The sequence below is a fragment of the Amblyomma americanum genome, chromosome 11 (genome assembly GCF_052857255.1).
Source record: "Amblyomma americanum isolate KBUSLIRL-KWMA chromosome 11, ASM5285725v1, whole genome shotgun sequence".
NCBI lineage: Eukaryota > Metazoa > Arthropoda > Arachnida > Ixodida > Ixodidae > Amblyomma > Amblyomma americanum.
Window position 1 is genome coordinate 28,464,843 of NC_135507.1, and position 23,115 is coordinate 28,487,957.

At 47.9% G+C, this 23,115-nt stretch overlaps 1 protein-coding gene across 1 annotated transcript in view; it reads left to right on the plus strand.

Moving 5' to 3' along the window:
• The window catches only part of LOC144111263 (uncharacterized), an 89,518-nt gene extending 77,944 nt beyond the window's left edge, over positions 1 to 11,574 (plus strand). The window contains exons 21-22 of the mRNA XM_077644495.1: positions 3,791 to 5,435; positions 8,647 to 11,574. Coding sequence (XP_077500621.1) covers positions 3,791 to 5,435; positions 8,647 to 9,032 — 2,031 coding nt within the window. The 3' untranslated portion in view covers positions 9,033 to 11,574. The remainder of the gene's footprint in view (positions 1 to 3,790; positions 5,436 to 8,646) is intronic.
• The last annotated feature ends 11,541 nt before the right edge of the window (positions 11,575 to 23,115 follow it).

Genomic DNA, 23,115 nt, shown 5'->3' on the forward strand with positions numbered 1-23,115 from the left:
GCGAAACCTATGCAGAATGTGGTGCCGCTCGCGAAGTTCCAGCGCTCAATGATCCTAAGAATAAAAAGAAACTGCGTGTATATGTTTGTTATGAGTCCACGAGAAAAACTATGCAAGGAACACACTTCTGTAAGTGGAAAAAGTGCTCATATCCCGCATTTTTGTACAAAAATTTTGAATACTGGAGTATTGCAAGCTACGGTTATTGAACTTTCTTGGGATGGCGTTGCGCAAACGACGAGACGTACACAGTAAAAGTAGAAGACGCCAGATAGAGCGCAAACTCTCAACTGGATTTATTGCTTTAACAACAGCATATATATGCAGAATTAACACGTGCAAAAGAATAGGGAGAGAGAAGAAAAAAGAATGGAATGACAAGTCAAGTCAGCAGTGGTCATCAAAGGCAAAGGAGAAAATCTCTTTCCTATCATCTAAGGTGACCGAGGTATCGCTAACACAATTATCACCTTCTTCTTTGATGTGGAATGCTTCTAAAAGTTCGCGGGCTATTTTGTTTTTACTCTTGCCCAGAATCTTGACGTCTTTGAGCAGCGGCTCACAACCAAGACATGAAATGCAATGAGCGGGCAAGTTCGCCCCCTTCTCCTTTTTGTATAGAAAGAGCATGCTCCCCTGCGCGTTCATTGATGCAGCGTCCAGTTTGGCCGACATACACGCGAACTTGCCCGCTCATTGCATTTCATGTCTTGGTTGTGAGCCGCTGCTCAAAGACATCAATATTATGATCAAGAGCAAAAACAAAATAGCCCGCGAACTTTTAGAAGCATTCCACATCAAAGAAAAAGGCAATAATTGTGTTGGCGATACCTCGGTCACCTTATATGATAAGGAAAAAAATTTTCTCTCTTGCTTTTGCTGACAATTGCTGGCTTGACTTGTCATTCGATTCTTTTTTCTTCCCTCTCCCCCTTCTTTTGCACGTGTGAATTCTACATATATATGCTTTTCTTAAAGCAATAAATCCAGTTGATAGTTTGCGCTCTATCGGTCGTCTTCTGCTTTTCCTGTGTACGTCTTGTCGCTAGCGCAACGTCATCCCAAGAAAGCTATGCACCAACTCGCCCAGCAAGAAGTTATTCTACGTTATTGAACTATTCAACGTAATTGTCCATTCTTGCGGTGTGTAGAAAAACCTTTCTTTTAAAATTTTCTCATCGCTCGCATCGAGCAGTGAAGACTTCCGCAGTAAACCAATGGGGAACGCTTTTGACCACAGCAAAAGCGTTAACAGCAAAAAATCTATTATTATTATTATTATTATTATTATTATTATTATTATTATTATTATTATTATTATTATTATTATTATTATTATTATTATTATTATTATTATTATTATTATTATTATTATTATTATTATTATTATTATTATTATTAAAAAATGTAAGCCTGCTCACGGGAGATCTGCGGATATATTGATTTTTATGGCGAAATCTTACAATATAAGAAAAGTTTTTCATAGACTCTTTCCCGTTTAAGAAAGCTTTTGCCCTTAATTGTTGGGTGTGGACTTGGTCACTGATATGTGTTCTGCACGTCGGATGGAATGACACAAGTTAATTCTGCATTTCTAGCAAATTTGGAAGATTTGTCCACTGCAAACATCAGAAGAGGAAGTAAGTTACGTAAATTCAGTGCTGAAGGAATTTTTACCGTCACTTTGATAATACATTTTATATAATGTTTCGAACTACTTAAGATTCCTACCAATTACTTTTTTTCATGGGGGAATTAACGCCTCTTTGCATTCATTTCAAACCCACGCACGTTTCTACAATGCAGCATATATTTCCATGGGCATATATTGAAAGTCGCTCTTGATAGTTCGTGTCACCGATTTATTTCACACGATTAGTACGCGGTAATTTCAGTTCTAAAACATGAAATAAATATATTTTGCTGCGTTTCGAACGTTTTACTGAGTGCCGGGAAATGTACAAAATGTAAAAAAGTAGACATTATTTACGTACACTGGAAAAAAAATTAGTCCCTCTTCGCTCCAGTGAGGGCTCATGTGTCTTGATTGCACTTTTATTAGTGTTATAAGTGTTTAAGAGTCTTATAAATCCTCATTAAATGCACGTGTATTCGATTCATTATTTTTACTGCCACATTAACAAATTGGCAATGGCTTAGCTCGGCTGTGCCAGGATATACGTAGCGAAAGCTAACCCATAGCATGGTTAGCATTGGTTAATCTTGATTGCAAGTCTAGGTTAGTCTGGTTGTCTGGCTATGTTGTTGTCGCATTAAAGACGACACAACTGTGGATGCGGCGCACGCGAGCTCTCCTTTTCTATCCTCCGACATGTTATCAGGCATGCGACGCAGCTGGCGAAGCGAGCGGAGGCGAGCGCAACGACTAGGAACGCTGTGTGACGTCATACCAAATGGCGGCGGCGGCCAGCCGCGCGGTGTGACGTCACGCCAGATGGCGCAGTGAGCGCGCAAAGCACAGTAACCGTCTCACATATCTCGGTGGACGCCCGAACCGCGCCATAAGGGAAGGGATAAAGGAGGGAGGGAAAGAAGAAAGCGCGGTTCGGGTGCCCACCGAGATATGTGAGGCGCGCGTTGTGACGTCATGTGCCTCCTTGGAGTGCGGCCACGGCGAAATCGCAAGTTCGCGGCCAGTAAAGCTTTCGCTTTAAATGTGTTGCGCTGACCCCCAACGATTTCAGAGCTCCTATTTCAGGTTTGGTCCTATTCACTAGATGGCAGCACTGATTCTAAACGCACTAGATAAAGGTCTTCTGTGACACTAGACCCTCTTTCATGGCCTATGGGACCGTGATTTGTTCGCTCAATGAATTTGATATTTTTTTTTGTCGGATCTCAGGAACTTATACTGAGTAACAAAGTCATTGCTGTCCCGCCGTCCCTTTTATTTTGTCTTTTTTTTTCAACAGATGAAAAGCAGTCGCCAGCGACGGCCCAGTCCATAAATACTACATAATCGGGCCCGAAATAGGGAAAATGTTTTGTCGTCCTGTCTTGGCGACAGATTTTTTTTGTTGTCTTGTAGCTTTACAGGGCAGCGTAAAGGTCTCGTCCTGCAAAAATTCCGGTGTCGGCGTTGCCGGTGCCGTGACCGAAAAATCCGGATTGGTCGAAAAGGTGGCTACGTCACTGTTGGATTTGAAAAGACATTAAAACATTATAAAATTGATGATTAAAAGCTCGCTACATGAGCAATACGTAATTAAGATATGTAAGTATGTAAATTAAACGAACTGCTCTGAAAAGAGAATTGGGGCAGCCGGAAATTGAACCCCTGAACCTCGGATTGCGAGTCACACACTGCACCGCTAGGCCGCGCAGGCACCTTAAAAAGAAAAAAAAAGCATGGTATTTATTGCACTCAAATTATGTTCCATTTGGATGACGCCATGGAGGCACGTTCTTAAGGCCTGGTTAACGTGGGGCTCTATATGCATGTTGTGTGGTCTTCACATAAATATATTACAAATATAAATTTACATAAATATAGTGATTGTGGACGAGAAAGCAGTGTATGCGTGGACAAGAGAAAGCTCTGTCGCGTTGTACCCTTAAAAGCGAAGCTTAAGTGTCCCCGCAGGTTTTTTTTCTTCAGTGGTGCATATGCTTCTGCAATACTTTGCAGTACTTCTGTCGCTACGACAACGGGCAGCGTAATACTACAGAAAATTATGTTTCTAGAAAAATTTCATGTCCCGAAATACTACAAAATATCATTTGTGTTTTTGATAGGGGAGTAATCTTGCTCTGTCTTATTTTTCTTCAGGTGCATTGCCAGAGCGGTATGGAGTCGTTCGGTCGCAAAAGGCGGGACGTCTCACGGCCACGGGCACGATTTGCATTCAGGAACAGAACGAGACCTATTTTTCTGACCGCGCACAGACCGACGATCGTCATCCGGCCTTACTCCGTGCGTACCACACCAACGACGACAACCACGACCGAAGAGCCAACCACAACTACGACCGAACCTCCAGGGACCACGACCACGGTTTCCACCGAGGGCCCAGCAGCAACAACTCAGATCGACGTCGAAAACGTCACCGACACGCGTGAGATCCCGGAGACGACTAGCAAGGACGTTACAATCACTCCTACTCTCGCGGAAAGCACCGGAGCCTCTGGAAACAAAGATGAAAGTACGGAAGGATTCCACTGGAATTCTACCGTCACTGAAGAAGCGACCGACGGGACAGTGACGCCTACACTGACTCCGTTTCCGGAAACAAACGAAACGGCACATTTCGATTCGGAAGAAGATGATGATGATGAGGAAGGGGAATCGCCGCTGATGTTCCGTAAACAGGAAATGTACTTGCCCGAAGAAATGAACTCCACGGGCCCTGAACAGCGGTCCCCGATGGATGGCGAAAGAATCGAGCAGGTCTCCTCGGCTGTTGTGTTCCGTAACCCAGAGCCTCCGAGACCGCAACAGCACGTGGTTGCTGCACTCCCCTTGCAGCAAGCCACTGCGGTTCCTTTCGATTTGACCTCCCAGCCGTACGGTGGCTACGGATTGGGATACGGCCGGCATTACGGCTCGCCTCCTGGATCTCATGGCCCATATGGGCGCGGCTACGAGCAAGCGAGGCATATGTCCCCGGAGGACAGACGCCAAGGAAGACCGCCGCATCCCAGTCATGCGTTTCCATACGGGCATACTTGGAGAGAAATGCCGTACGGCCCGCAGCCAAGGCCAGCCGTCGACCCGGCGTGGTACAACCCCGAACACCGTCGATTAGATCCCAGCCCAGTCCGTAACGAGCAGCGGGAACTTTCCAAGAACGGCAGAGGGCCACATTACGAAGCAGGAGGTCACCGCCAAGCCGAGCAACGGATGGCCCGCTCGAACGAGTCGGTTGACCACATTAGCCGAGATGAACATCCTTCCTACGACACGCAGCAGAACGATCCAATGTCTTCGCGAGGCATTCAGGAAAGCATTAGCGCGGGCTCTTTCGGAAAGCAGAGCGCAACGACGGAGGACAAAGGACACCCCGAGGACGTCAGCCGACGCTGGCCACCGGAAGAAGGCAGGAGGGACGACGCCTCGAATTTCGCCGCCGCCAACGAAACGAGAGCTGCGGTCGATTTCAACGCCGGCAATGCTGAATTCGCTGACAACGCTTTGCCACTGCCTCCGCAGGGTCCTGCGAATTCCACGGGCGGCCAGTTCGTGCAAGAGATGCGAGGAGGAGGAGGTGTTGAAGCGGGTGGAGGAGGAGGGTACGCCGCTTCCGCGATGCAGGAGATCGTTGCGACGACAGAGAAGCCGTACCCCGAGGAAGTGCCGCTCTCGCTGGCCATTATGGTCGGCGAAGACAGCGCCCCCCTGAAGCCCGACAACAGCTGGGCGAGGAACGCCGCCAGCGTTGGCAGCGGCTACCAGCCGCCGCGGAGCAGAAAACGAGGTGAGGAAGTCGTCTGGCATTATGTAGTGTGTATGCGCGCGCCGCTGTCCCTCCTCCGGTGTGTGTCAGAGAACGTAATGAAGACGAATTCCGCACGCGCCGCGGCGGTCGCATTCTCTTCCCCCTCTCTCTCGACTGGCAAAGGCGGCCGGCACAAGAGAATGAGCATTAGGCCGTATAGAAAGTGGCCTTCCCCGGATTGCGACTCTGCTACAGCCCCACCCCCCGTTCCCCGGTGGTGTGGACAAAGAGATCCCCGAGGCGACTGCGATCCGTCTTACTCTGGCCGCGTTACCGGCTCCGGCTGTCCGAGTCTTTGTGGACTAGCCGGTCGTCTCGGCGAGTCATCTTTTGTCGGCTCGCGTCAGGAGTAAGGCCCGTCGTGCAAACACCTGATGGGAGCCAGCCCTATATTGCCCGAGGAGGAGAGGAAATGAGGAAGGCTGTCGCACTTGCGGACACGTCAGTGACTGTTTGTTCTTTCTTATAACGCTGTGTTCCAGTTTGATGTGTTCTGGCGCGCACCTCTCCGACGTCTTCGTACACTTGCTTTCGACTTACAAAAAGAAAAAGAAACAAAGAAGGAAAGAAGCGACTCGTTCTTATACGCGCGTAATAAGGCCGCGCTAGTTCCTATAACTTCAGTAAGCTCAGTTAGAGAGTTAAACGAGCTACTTTAGGCACGTAAACGCTGTAAGTTTAAGGTCGGTAATGCTAAAAAGTACGGACTCCGATTAGAAAAGCAGCACTTTGTAAAACATGCGATTCCACAGCTCTCGCATCCAATGGTTATAGATTTGAACGAACATTTAGCTCAGGTCACACCGAACAATTCTGGACAATGACATTTGTGAACTGGATAGAGTTTGTGAGCGCAGTTTTGTCATATACTGTAAGATTTTACTATAATAATCAATACAACCGCAGATCTCCCGTCGCTAGCCTGAATTTTTTGCTACTAACGTTCTTGCTAACGTCAAAATCGTTCCCCTTTGGTTTCCTACGGCAGTCTTAACGGCGCTATGCGAGCGATGGAAGCGCTATAAAAGAAAGATGTTGCTATATATCGGAGGAACAGACTGTTACCTTCAATATTTTTGTACATGTATCGTAAGGTTTTCTAATAGTATTCAAAATTATCCAAGAATGTTGGACATGGGTTTGCTTTTAGACCCTTCAGGGAGCGCCATAGCACTGTTAGTTATTTACGCTCAAATTCTATTGCCAGCCGGCCAGTGATGCGTCGCTAATTACCCGAGGTTTTATTATTATTATAGGGAGGAATGTTAACGATACCTATAACAGTAGAAGCAGCCCTCGAAGGTCGGCACATAAACATGCCCGACGCCCGTGGCTATAGAAGAGGCTAGTTATAGTTTGCTGCTTGTCCTATATGTTCTCTTACAACGCTTGTTGAAGGCAGTGACATTCTGTATCTAAATACCGGCATTTTCGTCATCCTGATTTTCAGGCTTCCGCGGTTTAGTGCTTAGCTAAAAAATCATGTTAGCACTGAAGTAACGGCACGGGTATAAATAATAATTGGTTTTGGGGGGAAGGAAATGGCGCAGTATGTGTCTCATATATCGGCGTACACCTGAACTGCGCCGTAAGGGAAGGGATAAAGGAGCGAGTGAAAGAAGAAAGGAAGAAGAGGTGCCGTAGTGGAGGGCTCCGGAATAATTTCGACCACCTGGGTATCTTTAACGTACACTGACATCGCGCAGCACACGGGCGCGTTAGCGTTTTTCCTCCATAAAAACGCAGCCGCCGTGGTCGGGTTCGAACCCGGGAACTCCGGATCAGTAGTCGAGCGGCAAGGGTGCAAGATCAAGTTATCGCTTGTGGTGTTTCGCAGGTTGTGTGGATGGTAGTCACTTTATTTGCGAATTGCTTGCGAAGCACATAGAAGATAATTGGATCTGTTTGTGGGCCTAGCTGCGATCAAAAGTGAATAATTTTAATGTCAGTTTTCGCATTGAGATGGCTAGCTGGATTAGTATATACGGATGAACTGTTTACACCGCTTTATGCGCGAACACTTCAAATTTACTTCAATTGCAAATGAACCGAGCTCCAAACATGCTCAGCCCACAAAAGGCTGGTCTGATTGCTGCCGTTTTTCTGTAATGCTTAGTTGGCTCCCTTATCCGGCCACCCGCTGCTTGCTCCCGTGATCGCCATTCGTACAGTTTTATCCTTACCTTCGTTACATTTATCAATAAAGTTAATACTTCTACTACTACTACTACTACTACTACTAATATAATAATAATAATAATAATAATAATAATCAATGAAGACTAAAGCACACTGACCATGTTTCTCCGTTCTATTCCTGCAAAACTAGAACACGTTCCTTTCGATGTTCCCGAAATTCTCTTCCCTTATTGTGCACTACCGTTCCTATTCGTTGCTGACTCTCTGAAGTGGTGGCATCTGTTTTTGTATACGACAAAGCCCGACAAACTCAGCTCCTTCCCTGCTTCGCTGTCCTCGAACCTTTTTTATACTCATAATAAGGTTCGGCTTTGGTCTACAAATGACTGTTTAGAGGCGTACCAACTTTCCCAACTTAGCGCTTGTATTTCGTCCTGGTCTGCGGCGAGCCGGACAGGAGAGACATTTTACTGTATAGCTTGTTACAGTAACAATGTACCTTGTTAGTTAGCGAAAACGTAGCAGTCGGTGACCGGGAGTGAGGAGTGGCAATGGCATAGGAAAATTTGCTAAGACACTGTGGCCGCGACCGGCCCGAGGCAGAGTAAATTACTGCGCCTAATCCGGCTGATTATGAGGATTTTCAATGCATTGCTAAACCAGGCTTGCCATTGATTTTTATTAATTGTTTTTTGGGAATAGGAAATGGCGCAGTATCTGTGTCGCATATCGTTGGACACCTGAACCGCGCCGTAAAGGAAGGGATAAAGGAGGGAGTGAAAGAAGAAAGGAACGGAGAGGTGCCCTACTGGAGGGCTCCGGAATAATTTCGACCACCTGGGGATCTTTAACGTGCACTGACGTCGCACAGCACACGGGCGCCTTAGCGTTTTGCCTCCATAAAAACGCAGTCGCCGCGGTCGGGTTCATTCAATGTTCGCGTTCCTTCGTTTTTATCTCTTGGTATTTTCATTCCTATTTCTCACCCTCAGTGTAAAACAGTGTTCTCGCGATTTGTAAATGACTTTGAGTGCTTACTGTATTCTTGCAGAGCCTCCGATTCAGCCCCGGATCACGGAGGAGGAGCCCGCCTGCGATCCGCAGAACACTATCATCATCACCGCGCTTGTCGTGTCCGCCATCCACGTGGGCCTGATGCTGGGTGGCTTCTTCTGCTTCCGGTGGCAGCGGCGCTCCATGAAGCGCAAGCAGCTCATCGCGTCTGTCATGGGCGACTTCCGGTTGCCCTCGGGCGGCGTCACTTCCGGCGTACCGCCGCAACTTCCGCCGCCCACGGTGATGGCGACATCGGCCTCGGGCCGCGGCCATTACCAGCACGCCCCGACTACGCTGGTGGCAGGCGGGGGTCCCATGGTGTACGGAAAAGCGGACACCTCATTCCGCCAGATGTACAGCGACTTTGAAACGCCTCCCTGAAGCGGCGCGTATGATCATCGCGCTCTTCGAAGCCTTAAACCGCATATCAATGCACTGAGGTGTATTGTCGTAGCACGGCGCAGGAGTTGTCATCATAGTCGGACGCGCTTCTTTCGTTGTTACTTGTTATTAGCGCTGCATGGTTTATCCTTGTAGGGTCTTTCGATTTTGTGTAAAACACGGTTCTCCCCAATTTTCGCTCCTGGAGCAAGTTTCATGAAAACTGCGTTAAACCAAGTTTCTACCCTATCGGCCACCTCCCCGAAATCGCAGCTACCGAGTACAAGCTAGAGGTGTGGTGGTAAAAATAGTCGATATATTCTCAAAGGCCACAGGCCCATTGAAGCCGAGTTGAAGTGGTTTTCTATCCGTACCCTTGCTATATGTATGATATAGATGGGAATATATATATATATATAAAAGAAAGCATCAGCAGCAGCCTGCTCGGCTAATTAACTAATGGGAAACTTAACCCGATGCTCGTACCACATCCAAGGCTTATATGTTAATTTGAAGATAAATCAGGAAATGATGTACGCCAGGAAATGTTTACAAGCGGCGAAGGAGAGAAGAACAGATACGATTTTGTGCGAAGAATTTCCTTGGTGGGGATAAAAAGGAATTTAGGAAATTGCGAACGTAAAACGGAGCACCAATTATGGTGCGCCCTGAACCCCCAAACCCTTGGCATTGTATCCCAAAGCAAACGATTAAAAACACTTAGTTACCGAATGGTGTTTAGAAGCAACCGGTTGTATTTTCAACCGAAGAATAGCCTGTATTTAATACCCGATTAAAAAAAAAGAAAATATACCCGAAGACGTTGGGCTGTTCGCAAGTAATGGGGATAGAAAAAGGCGACTATTGATTTAGGGCAGATGCGAAATCGTTTAAGCGTCGAAGGTTTTGAAGACAGTGAACACGGTCTGACACAGGCGATTGTTCGATAAATGCAGCCCGGTGCCCAGCTGAATAAGTAATGTTGTCCCACGCGAGACGCACATTTAATTTTACGAGCCCTGCCGATATACATCGCAAATAGTCAGGCTGACGCAGGCAGCTAAGCAAATCCACAGGCTGCTCAGCAAGGTAAACTGTGAAACTTAGCAGCGGGCTCAGTATTGTACATAGAGTAGACGGGAATAATCTGGCAGTAACTATAGGGGAAAGCTACAGCGTTTGACTGTTCTCAATCTCTTGCGAACTGCCGCATATTCAGCTTTTTATCTCTTATGACTACGTCTCATATGTCTATAATAAATGCTGGCTGACCTTTATTTTAGCTTAATCTTTCAAAGACCACTTTTATTACACTCCTCGTTTGGCTGTTCGCTTTGAGGATATATAGCGTTATGCGGCTGTGTGCTACTGCTTGAAGGTTTTAAAGAGATCGTTTCTTGAATCGGCCCTTTTCACAAGATCTGGCGCCCTCTGGGGAGCGGACGAAAACTGGTTGAAAACAAGCGCACGTGGTAGGTGCAGGCGCGATTCGGTTCCGCGGGGCGCCAATTGCGCCTGCGAAGTGGCAATCTGTCTGACAGCTTCCGCCATCTGTCGCTTGCGCCTGTCACTAACATGAACGGCGCATGCCATTTCCCTCTCTTCACTTGTAGGGGAGAGGAACGACACACTGGACTATGAGTTACTCAGCAGAAATGAAAATCACTAAGAATAGGTCAACGAAAATTATTATTAATAATAATAATAATAATAATAATAATAATAATAATAATAATAATAATAATAATAATAATAATAATAATAATAATAACTTTATTTCTATTAATGACGGAGGAGACTGCGGTAAAAGTCGCTTTAGAGGCAAGCGACTTGGCTAGAGCCCGCAGCCTAAAAGAAGCAATTGCGAACAGAAATGGAATAACAATAGAATCAGAACTGGATTAGATTACAGAGTGAAAGGCATTGGAATTTGTGCTGGAATAGAGTAGTGTGTGTTGGGGTTTTAAGGCGTATAGCCAACTAAGGCCATCATGCGCCAAGCTCGGAATTGACTTCGGAATTAGAATTCGTATTTGAATGCATTGGTGAGTGAAATAAAAATGTCTTCCCGCATTTCCTCCGCAACAATCTAATTGATCGCTCCTAATTTTTTGTCGTCGCTACTGCTAGCCACATTTGTATTCTGTCTTCTTTTCTTCGTACTTTGTGTCGGTGTCCACGTTCATTCAGACTAATATTTTCATGCTAACGTGAACGACTTAATCGAAATCTGAGAACTCCCAATCACCCAATGATTGTTTCCCAGATCTTCCTATTCGTTCTGAATGATCTTGCATGGGAAACTGAGATTTGCCTTTTGTTGCGCCGTGTATATTCTCTTAGCGTGTGCTTGTGCCCTTATGAATAGCCCCTGTCGTGCTGTTTTTCATTTTGTTAATATATCTTCTGTGTGTATGGGCTCTATTTTGTTTCACGCAGCTGTTATCTACGTCTATTTTCTTGGAATCCTGCGGGTTCGTTCTGGATGTAAAGCCTCAAAATGGCATTTTAGTCCAATAAATACATGCCTGACATACAGTTTAGTAGGAGTGGCATATGTTTGTCATTTTATAATTTAAAACGTCCGTAATGTTCGTTGTCGGCGTGGACTTGTTCACACGCTGTCGCTTCTTAAGGTCCCGCTGCTAATTCAACGCAATTTACTAGGCGAGCTTCGTAACCAAGTTAAGCTGCCAGTGTGCGGACCTGACGTCATGGCAAGTTGTTTCAACAACGAGATAAAGCACAAAAGGGCTGTCTGCGCTATTTAAGTGGCGCCCAGAGTCGTTATGAAAACTCTGCCATCTCCGAAAGTTGAGCGAAGTGACGAGTTAGCATGACGCGATAACTAGGAGGTTATTAGACAATTTACAACTCGGGGCCCCAGGCACATGTGATGCGTTGAGATTCTCTTAAGCACACGCTGAGAGAGCCTCGGATTTGCGAGACATTAAGCGAGGTCGACGAGCCTAACTTTGACCAGGACAATTTTACAGGCTCCGTGCAGTAAATGTACGGAGGCGAGATTTAAAGCAGGCCGGCGTCATTTATCGCGCTCGCGGTCGTAATTGATTGCGCCTGCCAAGTGCAGGGCATTTTCGTAGAATTGTCCACTACGCCCTCTCTCTATCTTCACCGCTTTCTATCTCTCTCTCTCCCTCTCTCTCCCCCTCTCTCTATCTCTCTCTCTTAAGTCGTGCGTTACAATAACGCCTACCCTTGCCGCTGACAATTGCTTGGGGGTACATTTTTTGTTCGTTTATTGTGCCCAGGCACATAACTTCTCCAACGACAACCGTCTGCCTCTCGCATGCGTGCAGTGGCATGCAGTGGTGGCAGTTGTGACTCAAAATAGTTGGTTTGGGGAGTTCTACACGCAGCTGTTTTGATTTTCTTGCCGAAGTGTTTTAGGCGAGCATTGAATGCACAGACACAAAGTTGTAGAATTCAGTGACGTTCGAAAAAAAAAAAGGCTGGTGGTAGCGGTTAGCAACAGCACATGAGGGGAATATTTCTGGAGACCGAGACATCTGAACACCCAGGCATGAATCCGCCTTCAAGCACACGAGCCTAAAATAACAATTAACACATTAGTGTCGTTTATTCGAGCATAATAAACCGTAGCTAAGACAATAGCAGGCTTATAGGTGAAATGTGCGCTTGCTAACTTGGAAGCAAGCGCAGCAATAGATACGAACTGAACACAAGTGCAAAGTTTTCTAAAGCGGTCAAGATAAGCTTGAGGCTGTCTGCATCACTTGACCGTACGCTTGAGACCTCATACCTGCAGCGACGCACGGAAGCGTTGTAACATGGTGCTTCGCCAGCTTCAACGTTATTTTGACAGTGCCTAGAAAAGAAGCATTAAAGTTTGAAACTTAGGCGGAAAATCTCAAGTTTGTCATTTTTAAACCCTTCCTCCATGTTTCTACAGCTTGGCCAATGCAGGAATAATTCATCTGTTTATATGTGGGCGAAATGGAAGAGGCACCTACGTACGATAGACGGCCGGCGACAACAGCTAATATTTATTGAAGTGGAGCCATCTGTTGGCATTCTGTGACGGTGTTCAAGCTTAACTGGGACAACTTATACGACCGTTCTCGCTCATTACTGGCTACGCCACCGGCCGCAGTGTGCCTGGGGACGCAGCTGATAGAGAATTATGTTAAAATTTTCAAATAGAATGTAGTTTCTAAATACACCCCCCAATCTCCCCGCGCGGCCAGTCCGAATTGCTGTTGCTTCTCCAAACGGAACAGAGCGCGCCGTTATAGCCTAACAGCTGAGATGAAGAGGCACTTAATGAAATGCGAGGAACCTGAGGCTCGAATAGCTTTAAAGGGAAGTTGAAACTGTTTTCAAATTGCATGAAACGCAGTGGTTGGGAAGAAGGGACTTTGAAAATCATGTCTGTAAATTTTTTCTCGATTCTGTTCGCAAAATGAGCCGCAATCGTTTGCTAAAAACCCGCCGCCGACACGCCCTCTTCGTTTCCGGAAACGCCGAATGGGGGGACGGAACTGGCGGAAGTGACGCCATTCACGGGTAGTCTGCCGGCCGTCCTGCTTTGCTTGCTGCTTTTCGGCCCGCGCTTTGGTGAACGATGGATCCATAATTTGCAAAACGCAGTTCTCAAGCCAGCTGAAGCAACGCGCTACGCAGCAACACAGTCGGTGTTGGCCGGAGATCCCGTGGATGACGTCACGACGATCCCGGCCATTCGCGGCGTTCGCTCGGCGCCCTGGGACGCTGGTACCCGTTTTATTCCAAAAAACAGCTTTTTGCGTTTATTTCCGCCCTTTTCGAATGCGATATTCTTTTTCAGCAGACTAAAAACTATAAAATGCCGCATGGAACTCAATTTTTTCGAAAAGTGCTTCAGCTTCCCTTTAAGGGTCAGCTTCATTGATCTAACCTGCTATTTGTGGACCAAACAATATTGCAAAAAAAAAAGAGAGGGGGTACAAATTTGTGCTCCGCACTCCATCACGACGAAATTCAAAGCTTAAATCGGGGCGAGACAGACTGTGCATAACTACTTCTCCGGGAATCTGGACGCATTCTACGCATCCCTATCTAGAGATGTCGCAATTCTTTTTGCTCCTTCACACGCGATAGACAACCCGGGGATATCCGGTTCACCGGAACGCGTTTACATTTTCGTCCGACCGCGCCTCAGTCGGCTGGCGTTGAATAAACTCATCTTCACATCCGCCATTACTGTCAGACGCGGCTCCGAGAGACGACTGCGCAATCCGGAACACTCAACAAAAGCACCATCCCAGCCGTCGGCGCACGTCTTGCTGGGTGAAGGGGCGGACGAAACATACTCGCTGGGAGGGGCGCTTGGGGAGGTGGTTTCGGCGCCAGGACTGAAAACAGAAACGCGGTCTTCGGTCGGCCAACGGTTGCTGGCCAGCTTCTTTCCGGACACTGACGAGCGTTTTGCCGCAATCTCCGTACACACGAGGCACCGCAGTGTCGGCAAACACACCACGAGCTCGGCGAGCTCTTTCTTCACGTCAGGGAAGAAAGAACCTTACGGTTATCTTCGGGTAGGGGCCATAGCGAGGCGCACCCCGGCGTCTTCGGTGAACATGAGAAGCAATTCGCGGACGATGGCAAGGGGTTGAAAAGAGGTCGGCAGCCGACCGCGCAAAGGCGCGCCAGGAAGACGGCGTAGCAGAAGAGGGGAGAAGACAGAACTGGGCAGGCTTTGGGTTCACCGGATGGTGCGTAGACATGGAGGAGAAGAAAAACAAAAGGAGGAACGAGGGAAAGAAGTTAAAAGAAGTTAGAACCTCTGTTTGCGGAAGGAAGCAAGGTCCTCTGGCGCTCCCTTAGTGCCGTGCCTCGTCTGCCGGGGCCAAGCAGAGAGGATGCAGCGGATTCGCCGTTGCCGCTCTTCCGACGGTAGTTTGTGCGTTCGTCTGCAAACTGTTTCGCTCGGCAGTATCGCCGGCCCAAACAGGGGAAGGAAGGAAGGAATAAAGTAGAAACTGTTTGAAAGGTTACGGCCAAAGCGCGCTAGGAGCTGTTTTTTTTTTGTGTGTGTTTGTATTCAGAGCGCGCGGGCAAGCGCGAGCTTCGTTTTCTCTATACCTCCGTTCCAACGCATATGCGCGTTCCGACCTTTCCAAGAAACAAGCTTCGTCGCACCCTTCCGTTTTTCGAGGCAGCTCTTTAAATGCCCTTCGCTCGCGTAAGCCAGCAAGGGACCAAGGCAGGAAACGAGATGGCTACAGCCGGGAAACGCGTCGGGAAAAGAAACAAAAAAAAAAGTTGCGTCTGCAACCAATTTCAATCCTCACGTGAACCCCACGGCGGCTGCGATGGCTGCTTCTTCTATTTTACCTGTTTTTTTTCCTCATTTGCATTTTCGACTTTTCGGGGGGCTGTCAGCGGCGTCGCCGTCTGTTCCGCGAAACCGCTGCGTGCGCGCGGTCTAAGTGATTAAGTTTTTGTTTTACATGTCTCCCATCTAATCTTGCTTCTTTCGAGATATGACTCGCAGAGGGTCTTCAGCGGGGGTCTTGTAGCCGAGCCAAGTCGGGCCAAGCCGGGCCAACCAGCACTCCAGCAGCGCGAGCCTGGAGTGCCGCTGTTTCTACCGTGCGCATGACTGAGCAGAGATGTTCAACACTCTCTTTTTTTTCCAACTTTACACGGCAGTGTGAAGGCTTCCCGCTCCGCATACGTAAGTGGACGTCGTCGCGACCTTGCCCGGTCTCAAATGGCGGGCTCCCAGAAGACACCTTCAACCCTTCTACGCACTCTCACATTTCCTTCTTGTCTTTTCATTCTCTCAAGTTTCCCCTTTTCTTGACGTCTTAGCATGACATTCCTCGCGGTACGAACAAGCGCGGGAACACCACACGACGGCTGACAGGCTGGATAGCCGACACGTCCTGGAAGGCGTGCAGCTCCGCGGTAGCAGCAGTCTCCTGTCTAGATCCCGTCGAGTGGCGAGCTCCCCCGAAGCGTGAAGGAACCGTTAGGGGGTCCGGTTATGCGACCGACGACGAGAATCAGTTATGACGACGTCATGATGGAGGGAAAAGAAAAATAAATAAAACGATACCCCGCTACAGAGCTGCGCGCTTCACTGCTTTGCGCGGAGTCCGCCGCATTGCTATGCGTGGCGGCAACGGAGTTCTTCTGGCCGCGTCGCCCGGATTTCGTCGGCGGTCGCGGAAGCCACGGAACCACGGGACGTGTCTTGGTTAAGAACGCTTCCTGGCTGCCGTCACGGAAAGTAGAGAGTCCCGCATGCCGGAGACGCGCGGAGTATCCGAGCGAGGAAAGTCTAAGCTTACGGCTCAACGGGGCTGTGATTAAGGTATTCTCCGAGAAGTTGGAGGAAAATAAATGAAGGGACTTGCTCCGTTTTTCGCACTTGAGGCTGGTACATGGTGTCACGCATTTACACAGTGTCAGGTTGTAGTTGGAGTGTGTGTTGCAACATCGGCGAGGTTGGCAGGTATGTGGGGTTTAACGTCCTGTAGCTGGGTGTGGGCTTTGAGAGACATAGCAGTGAAGGACTCCTGGTTGAGTCGAACACTTAATTTGCACTGACGCTGCCCAGTAGTGGGCCTTTCGCAATCGACGCCGATCAAAATGCGGCCGGCGTAGCCGGGACAGGAGCTGTGGTGGAATTCGACAAAGAAATGCACGAATGCAGGAGTCATGTGGTCACTGCCTAGATGAAGCAGTAATTGGGTTTCAGCAAATAGGACGGTTTTAAGCATTTTAATGGCAATAATGCCGCTTAGGCACATGACATGACATGCTAGCATCGAAAGCACATGGAACAGCATACTGCAGGGAACCTCCTTCGTTCACAATCAGTCATGAAGCCAGTGTAACTAACGCGGTTTTAATTATAGACTTCGGCCCGACTCATTCAAATCACAAAAAAGTCAACCGTAAAAAGAAAATCACGCAGCGAAGGAATTTGTCAAGGTCTTTTCGTTTCATCAATACCCTATCTTTCTTTTTTTTTCTCAAGAAATGCCGAAAATTACCAGCAGGCAGGTATTGTATGCCCTGCACGGAAAACCTTTGGGAATAACATAATGAGTCTCTGGAAGCAGCTTGTGTAAGAACCGAAGAAGAAGTACGGCTGTAGAGCTTGGGAAAGTCAGCTGGCAAGAATACACCGATCCTTGGGACGTGGCAGGATGACTCGAGACTGCGCTAGTCGCCTGAAGCCTCAATGGAAGGAATTCAGCTGACACTGCTCGCTGTAGGCCCGGCGTGACCTGCGGAGTGGTAACGGTAGTCTCAGAAGATGCGGAGGAATTAAAAAAAATGGAAATAATGCGAGAAGGAAAGAAGAAAAGAAATAATGTAAATGAAGGAAGAAATACATAGCGAAATAAAGCTCAACTTTTGAGTATTTGGAGGGAGAGAGCAAAATTTCTTAAATGGCATACGTTCAGATTATTGGAACAGTGGCCGTGGCGTCAAGAGAGACATTAAAGAGACATTGCAAAAAAAAAAAAGCTAGCAAGAAGCTTGGGGAAGTGGCGTGGCAGGTGCCGATAACTTACAATGATGGCGGATTTTGTGAGATTGTCCGGGGCTGAATGTTTTCACAGCTTCTGAGTTGTGATAGTAGTCAAGAAGAGTATAAGCTCCCGTTTTGTGACGCACGCATATAAAGCGTCGATGCCAGCTACAGCCCGAACCTTGCCTTTAGTATAAATTTCAGTGTAAAGTATAAATCTTACCTTCGGTATATGTTATTTGAAAATTTAATTTCGACAAAACATTAATAGTAAGGGGAAGTCCGTGCAAGTATTCGGTCTCACTTCGCTCTGTCTGACTGTGAAAAGCCTGCGTGTAGTTAAATTATTGGCCGAGCATCAGAAAACAATTCTTAAGCGTTTTTTAACCCGCTGTGATGGCTCAGTGGTTACGGCACTCGGCTACTGATCCGGAGTTCCCGGGTTCGAACCCGACCGCGGCGGCTGCGTTTTTATGGAGAAAAAACGCTCAGGCACCCGTTTGCTGTGCGATGTCAGTGCACGTTAAAGATCTCCAAATGGTCTAAATTATTCCGGAGCCCTCCACTACGGCACCTCTTTCTTCCTTTCTTCCCTCAGTCCCTCCTCTATCCCTTCCCTTACGGCGCGGTTCAGGTGTCCGCCGATATGCGAGACAGATACTGCGCCATTTCCTTTCCCCCAAAAAAAACAACGAATTTTGAGCGTTTTTTTTCGTTGGAAGCAGGTTGTAAGAGCGAAGGAAAGGTGGATGGAAACTGCACTCTAGCGTATTTCAGAGGCTGTGAAAATGAATTTAAAGCTCATGAAGTTTAAAATCAAACGAGCGATAGCTACGTCCCGAATTATGCTTCTGATGTGGGTAGCGGGCAATATAGGAGCCATCGCGTAACGCAGTTCGGTTACGTTTGCGCATTCGTTTCGTACACAAAAGCAAACTGAGATATGTACTCAAATTCCTTGTCAAAACCATTTCACCGTGTCTGTGTCCCCCTGCATTGGATGCCCAAACCCCCAAAATTTCATACAAATCGCGACGATGCCCGGGCTAGTACGTGCTCATTTTATCGAACAGCCGAAAGATGGTGCCACGGGTCCTGATTTAGTCCCGAGAAATGGGAGAGTTGCTCGGCGGGTAGCAATTCCGATGCCCTGGTCGATACGGGCTGGGCTTTCCATTTCAAACTGCGGGCACAACGTAAATGTTGTCAAAGCTTTCGCGCAGAGTGTCGCCGTCGCAGGTATAGTAAGAGTACGAACAAGGGCACTGATTTTCCTTAGAGCCCGGAAATGTCGCACCTTGAATCCGCGCGTTCCAAAACTCGGCGGCAACCTTTCCGTCATTTCCGGCAGGTACACTGAACGCCCAGGATTGTACGGAACTGCTGTTTTCAGAGGGATTGGAAGCTTTTAGAGTCAAGGTGTCTAACGGACTTGGCGAAGACTCCGTCTAGAATAGAAGGACATTAAAAAGAAGGTAAAACCAAAGAAAAGGAGTAATCGTTAGAGAGAGGGCGCCTGCCCGGCTTTGCGGGCCTACACCCACATCACTGAATATTACCGCTCACAAGAAAGAGCAGTGCTACCACCGCACCCAACACTGACCACGGCCGAAGCTGTGGTGGCTCGCACGTATCATAACTTCAGGCTCGCACGTATCTTAACCTTTATCACAAACACTTGTTCTTCACCACCCTCTACTCGGACAAATACCCGAGCTGCCAACAATACTGACCTACACTCTACCATTCCGTCTGGGCCTGCCCAACACGACCCAGCGACGTCCCACCCGTATCCCTCCCCACCAAATCTTCTTGGATCCGCCGCGGTGGCTGAGTGGTTATGGCGCTCGGCTGCTGGCCCGAAAGACGCGGGTTCGATCCCGGCCGCGGTGGTCGAATTTCGGTGGAGGCGAAATTCTAGAGGCCCGTGTGCTGTGCGATGTCAGTGCACGTTAGAGAAGCCCAGGTGGTCGAAATTCCCGGAGCCCTTCACTACGGCGTCTCTCATAGCCTGAGTCGCTTTGGGACGTTAAACCCCCATAAACCAAACCAAACCAAACCAACCTTCTTCTTGGGAAGATGTCCTGTCCAGCACGGAGCCGACCGACCAGCGCCGGCTGATTGAGCTGTCCGAGAGGACAGCGGTGGCCAATGGGGCTGTGGACTGCGAGCCCTTAATTCTTCCTGAGAACACTGACTCCGACCAGCATGAACCCGCAAGACCAGCGACAGCTGCTCTAGTGGGCCTACAGGATCCTGGCGGCACATTGAACCCTGTACTGAGAGCTCCACTCAGCAAGACAAACAAGCACACTACACTTAATAAAGTTTTGCCACCTCCTGGTTGCGTAAAAATTTACGCTCCTTAGCATGATTAAATAAGTCAGCACAGCCAGAAGTGACAAAGATGGCAAAAGGTGCAGGAGACAGCCAAGACCACACTCTAAACAGAAAAGAGTAAAAAAAGGGATTTTCACATAGGACAGCTTTGCGCATGTTTTTTCTTCTTTTCCTCGAAATATCGAGGCGTGAAATATTCCACCTTCAGGTACTGTTTTACCGCCATCTAGTAATGCTTTATTTCAAGTTTTGTTCATGTGAAGTGGATTGGAGTCTTTACGCTACTTCTTTTTTCTGCAATATCCTACGGCGTGTCGAAGTGCTCTTAGGAGGTTAGTAGTGCAAAATTGGCAACAAGAAAAATGTATCCAAAGTATGAATGGTGTTTATGTCGTTTGTTTAAAAGTACCGGGTGTTTCAGGTTGTCAAATTTTAAAGCAAATACTAAAAATGCGAAAGGAAACTTTGAATGGCCTATAACTGTGGGAGTACCGCAGAGACGAGGTGGGCAACGTTGTCGGTGAATATCGACACCACTAGGTAAACCCCGATTCCAAACTGACCTCACTGAGTGAGCTGAGGATCTGCCGAAGTCGCCGAGAGCCCAAAGTTTTGGGAGTGAGGTCAGAACATTTGACCCCGATCGCGTGTGGGGGTTTTGGTTTTAATGATGTCATTGTACGAGGTGGTTGTCTTTTGTGAGATCGGGACTTTTCGTATTTTGTAGCTCGATCCTGCTTGCGTACAACAAGTTTTTGCTTCAACGGCGCAACGATGAAACGGGGCTTCAGTACAGCGTTTAGAAACACCAAAGGTTGAGGACCGGTAGATGAAATGATGTGGCGGCTTAGGCAGCTAATGCTCAAGCGATCGATTTTGTATGACCGCCGTTCAGTACCCTCCAACCACAGCCAGAAGTGAGAGATAGCGAAAAGTGCAGGAGACAGTCAATACCACACTCTAAACAGAAGAGTGTAAAAAGGGTGTAAGCTGTCTCTGGAGACTAACGGTCTTCTTTACTCCCTGAGAGGACAAAAAATCGCTTAGTGCGGCCATGGTGTTGACCCGAGAGCGCTGTCGTATCGTTCGTGTAAACACGCAGAACGCTGAATATAGGCCCGAACCGTAGCGGTCCTAAGCACTCTTCTGCAAAGCATGAAATGGTTTTAGCCCCCTTTCTGGGTGAATAACTTTCAAATCCGAACATGAGGGTGAAGTTTACGCCCAGTGCTTAAAATCTCTCTCTGTCAGAGGGGCGTCCTTAGTGATTCGAGCGCAGGTTGGGAGAGAAATAAAGAAGGAGAGAGGAATAACTGCCTGCAGCCAGTTTTACACACCGGTTTAAACGAAGGTGAGAAATCATTTTGAAATGCAGTTGTTTCCCTAGTTTATGTCACAGACCTGAAACAAACGCTCCCCACGCTCTCCCACTGTTCTCGTTGTTGTTGTTGTAGTCTTGGAGCAGAGCGACCAGCTCTGGACTGACTTGTGATGTGGGGGCACAGGTTTCAATTTTCTTCCATCCTGTGAATCTTGCGTCCAACTTTTTATTTTTATCCGTCCTCTGGGTTTTAGAAAACATGTTAATGGTTCTTACTGAAAATCACGGCGAAATTTTCGACACGATAGAGAAGAAATGTTTCGACCGCCTCTGACAAGAATAAAATAATGGTTGGTTGCTTCGTATTATTGAAGTCCCTGCATTCCAACAAGGGGGGGGGGAGGTGTCTCAGATCTCTTGATAATAATAATAATAATTGGTTTTGGGGGAAAGGAAATGGCGCTGTATCTGTCCCATATATCGTTGGACACCTGGACCGCGCCGTAAGGGAAGGGATAAAGGAGGGAGTGAAAGATGGAAGATGAGGTGCCGTAGTGAGGGCTCCGGAATAATTTCGACCACCTGGGGATCTTTAACGTGCACTGACATCGCACAGCACACAGGCGCCTTAGCGTTTTTCCTCCATAAAAACGCAGCCGTCGCGGTCGGGTTCAAACCCGGGAACTCCGGATCAGTAGTCGAGCGCCCTTACCACTGAGCCACCGCGGCGGGTCAGATCTCTTGCCAATATCGGAGGTGGCCATCCTGAATTTAAGCAGTGTTTACGCCGAATATGACACCATGCATGAAGCAAAATTTGTTAATCTTTACGTCCGAATGGTACGCTGCTTGCCGCACCCTAAAGAAATCGGCGCGCCGTAAGTAGAAGCGCACCGTGCAGGCTTAGAGGGTTCTCAAGTGAGGGCGAAGATCAGGTTATAAGAGGAGCGTGTAGCATTCTGATAAGCCGATTTCCTCTACGCATCCTTCTGAAGCCGTGGTGCCGACCTCAGCTGCGGTGACTGAAATGTACGCAGTCTTGTCATTTTAGTCACAATAACCCCGGCTGGAAGCATGGCTTCGGAGTGATGTGTAGAAGGAACCACCGTAACCTACCCAATGCTACACGCTGCAGCTCGTAATCATATCTTTGCTCTCACTCGAGAACCTTCGAAATCATGCACTATGTACTTTTGGAAGGTCGCGGAACGCCGGTTTCTCCCATTCGGACGAAGTTTGGGAAAGTTTGCTGTCATGTTCGTCGCAGGTTCGCCGCATTAGTTTGCGAGGGAACGGAAGCTAAAACTATTTCACGCTTAAAAGCATGCGGCATGGACTGTTGCACGGAATGTCCACGCCGGTTTCTCCCATTCGGACGAAGTTCCAGAGAGTTCACTTCATGTTTGTTGTCATGTTCGTCTCAGGTTCGCCACATTAGTTCGCGGGGGAACGGAAGCTAAAACTGTTTCACGCTTAAAAGCATGCGGCATGGACTGTTGCACGGAATGTCCACGCCGGTTTCTCCCATTCGGACGAAGTTCCAGAGAGTTCACTTCATGTTTGCTGTCATGTTCGTCGCAGGTTCGCCACATTAGTTTGCGAGGGAACGGAAGCTAAAACTGTTTCACGCTTAAAAGCATGCGGCATGGACTGTTGCACGGAATGTCCACGCCGGTTTCTCCCATTCGGACGAAGTTCCAGAGAGTTCACTTCATGTTTGCTGTCATGTTCGTCGCAGGTTCGCCACATTAGTTTGCGAGGGAACGGAAGCTAAAACTGTTTCACGCTTAAAAGCATGCGGCATGGACTGTTGCACGGAATGTCCACGCCGGTTTCTCCCATTCGGACGAAGTTCCAGAGAGTTCACTTCATGTTTGCTGTCATGTTCGTCGCAGGTTCGCCACATTAGT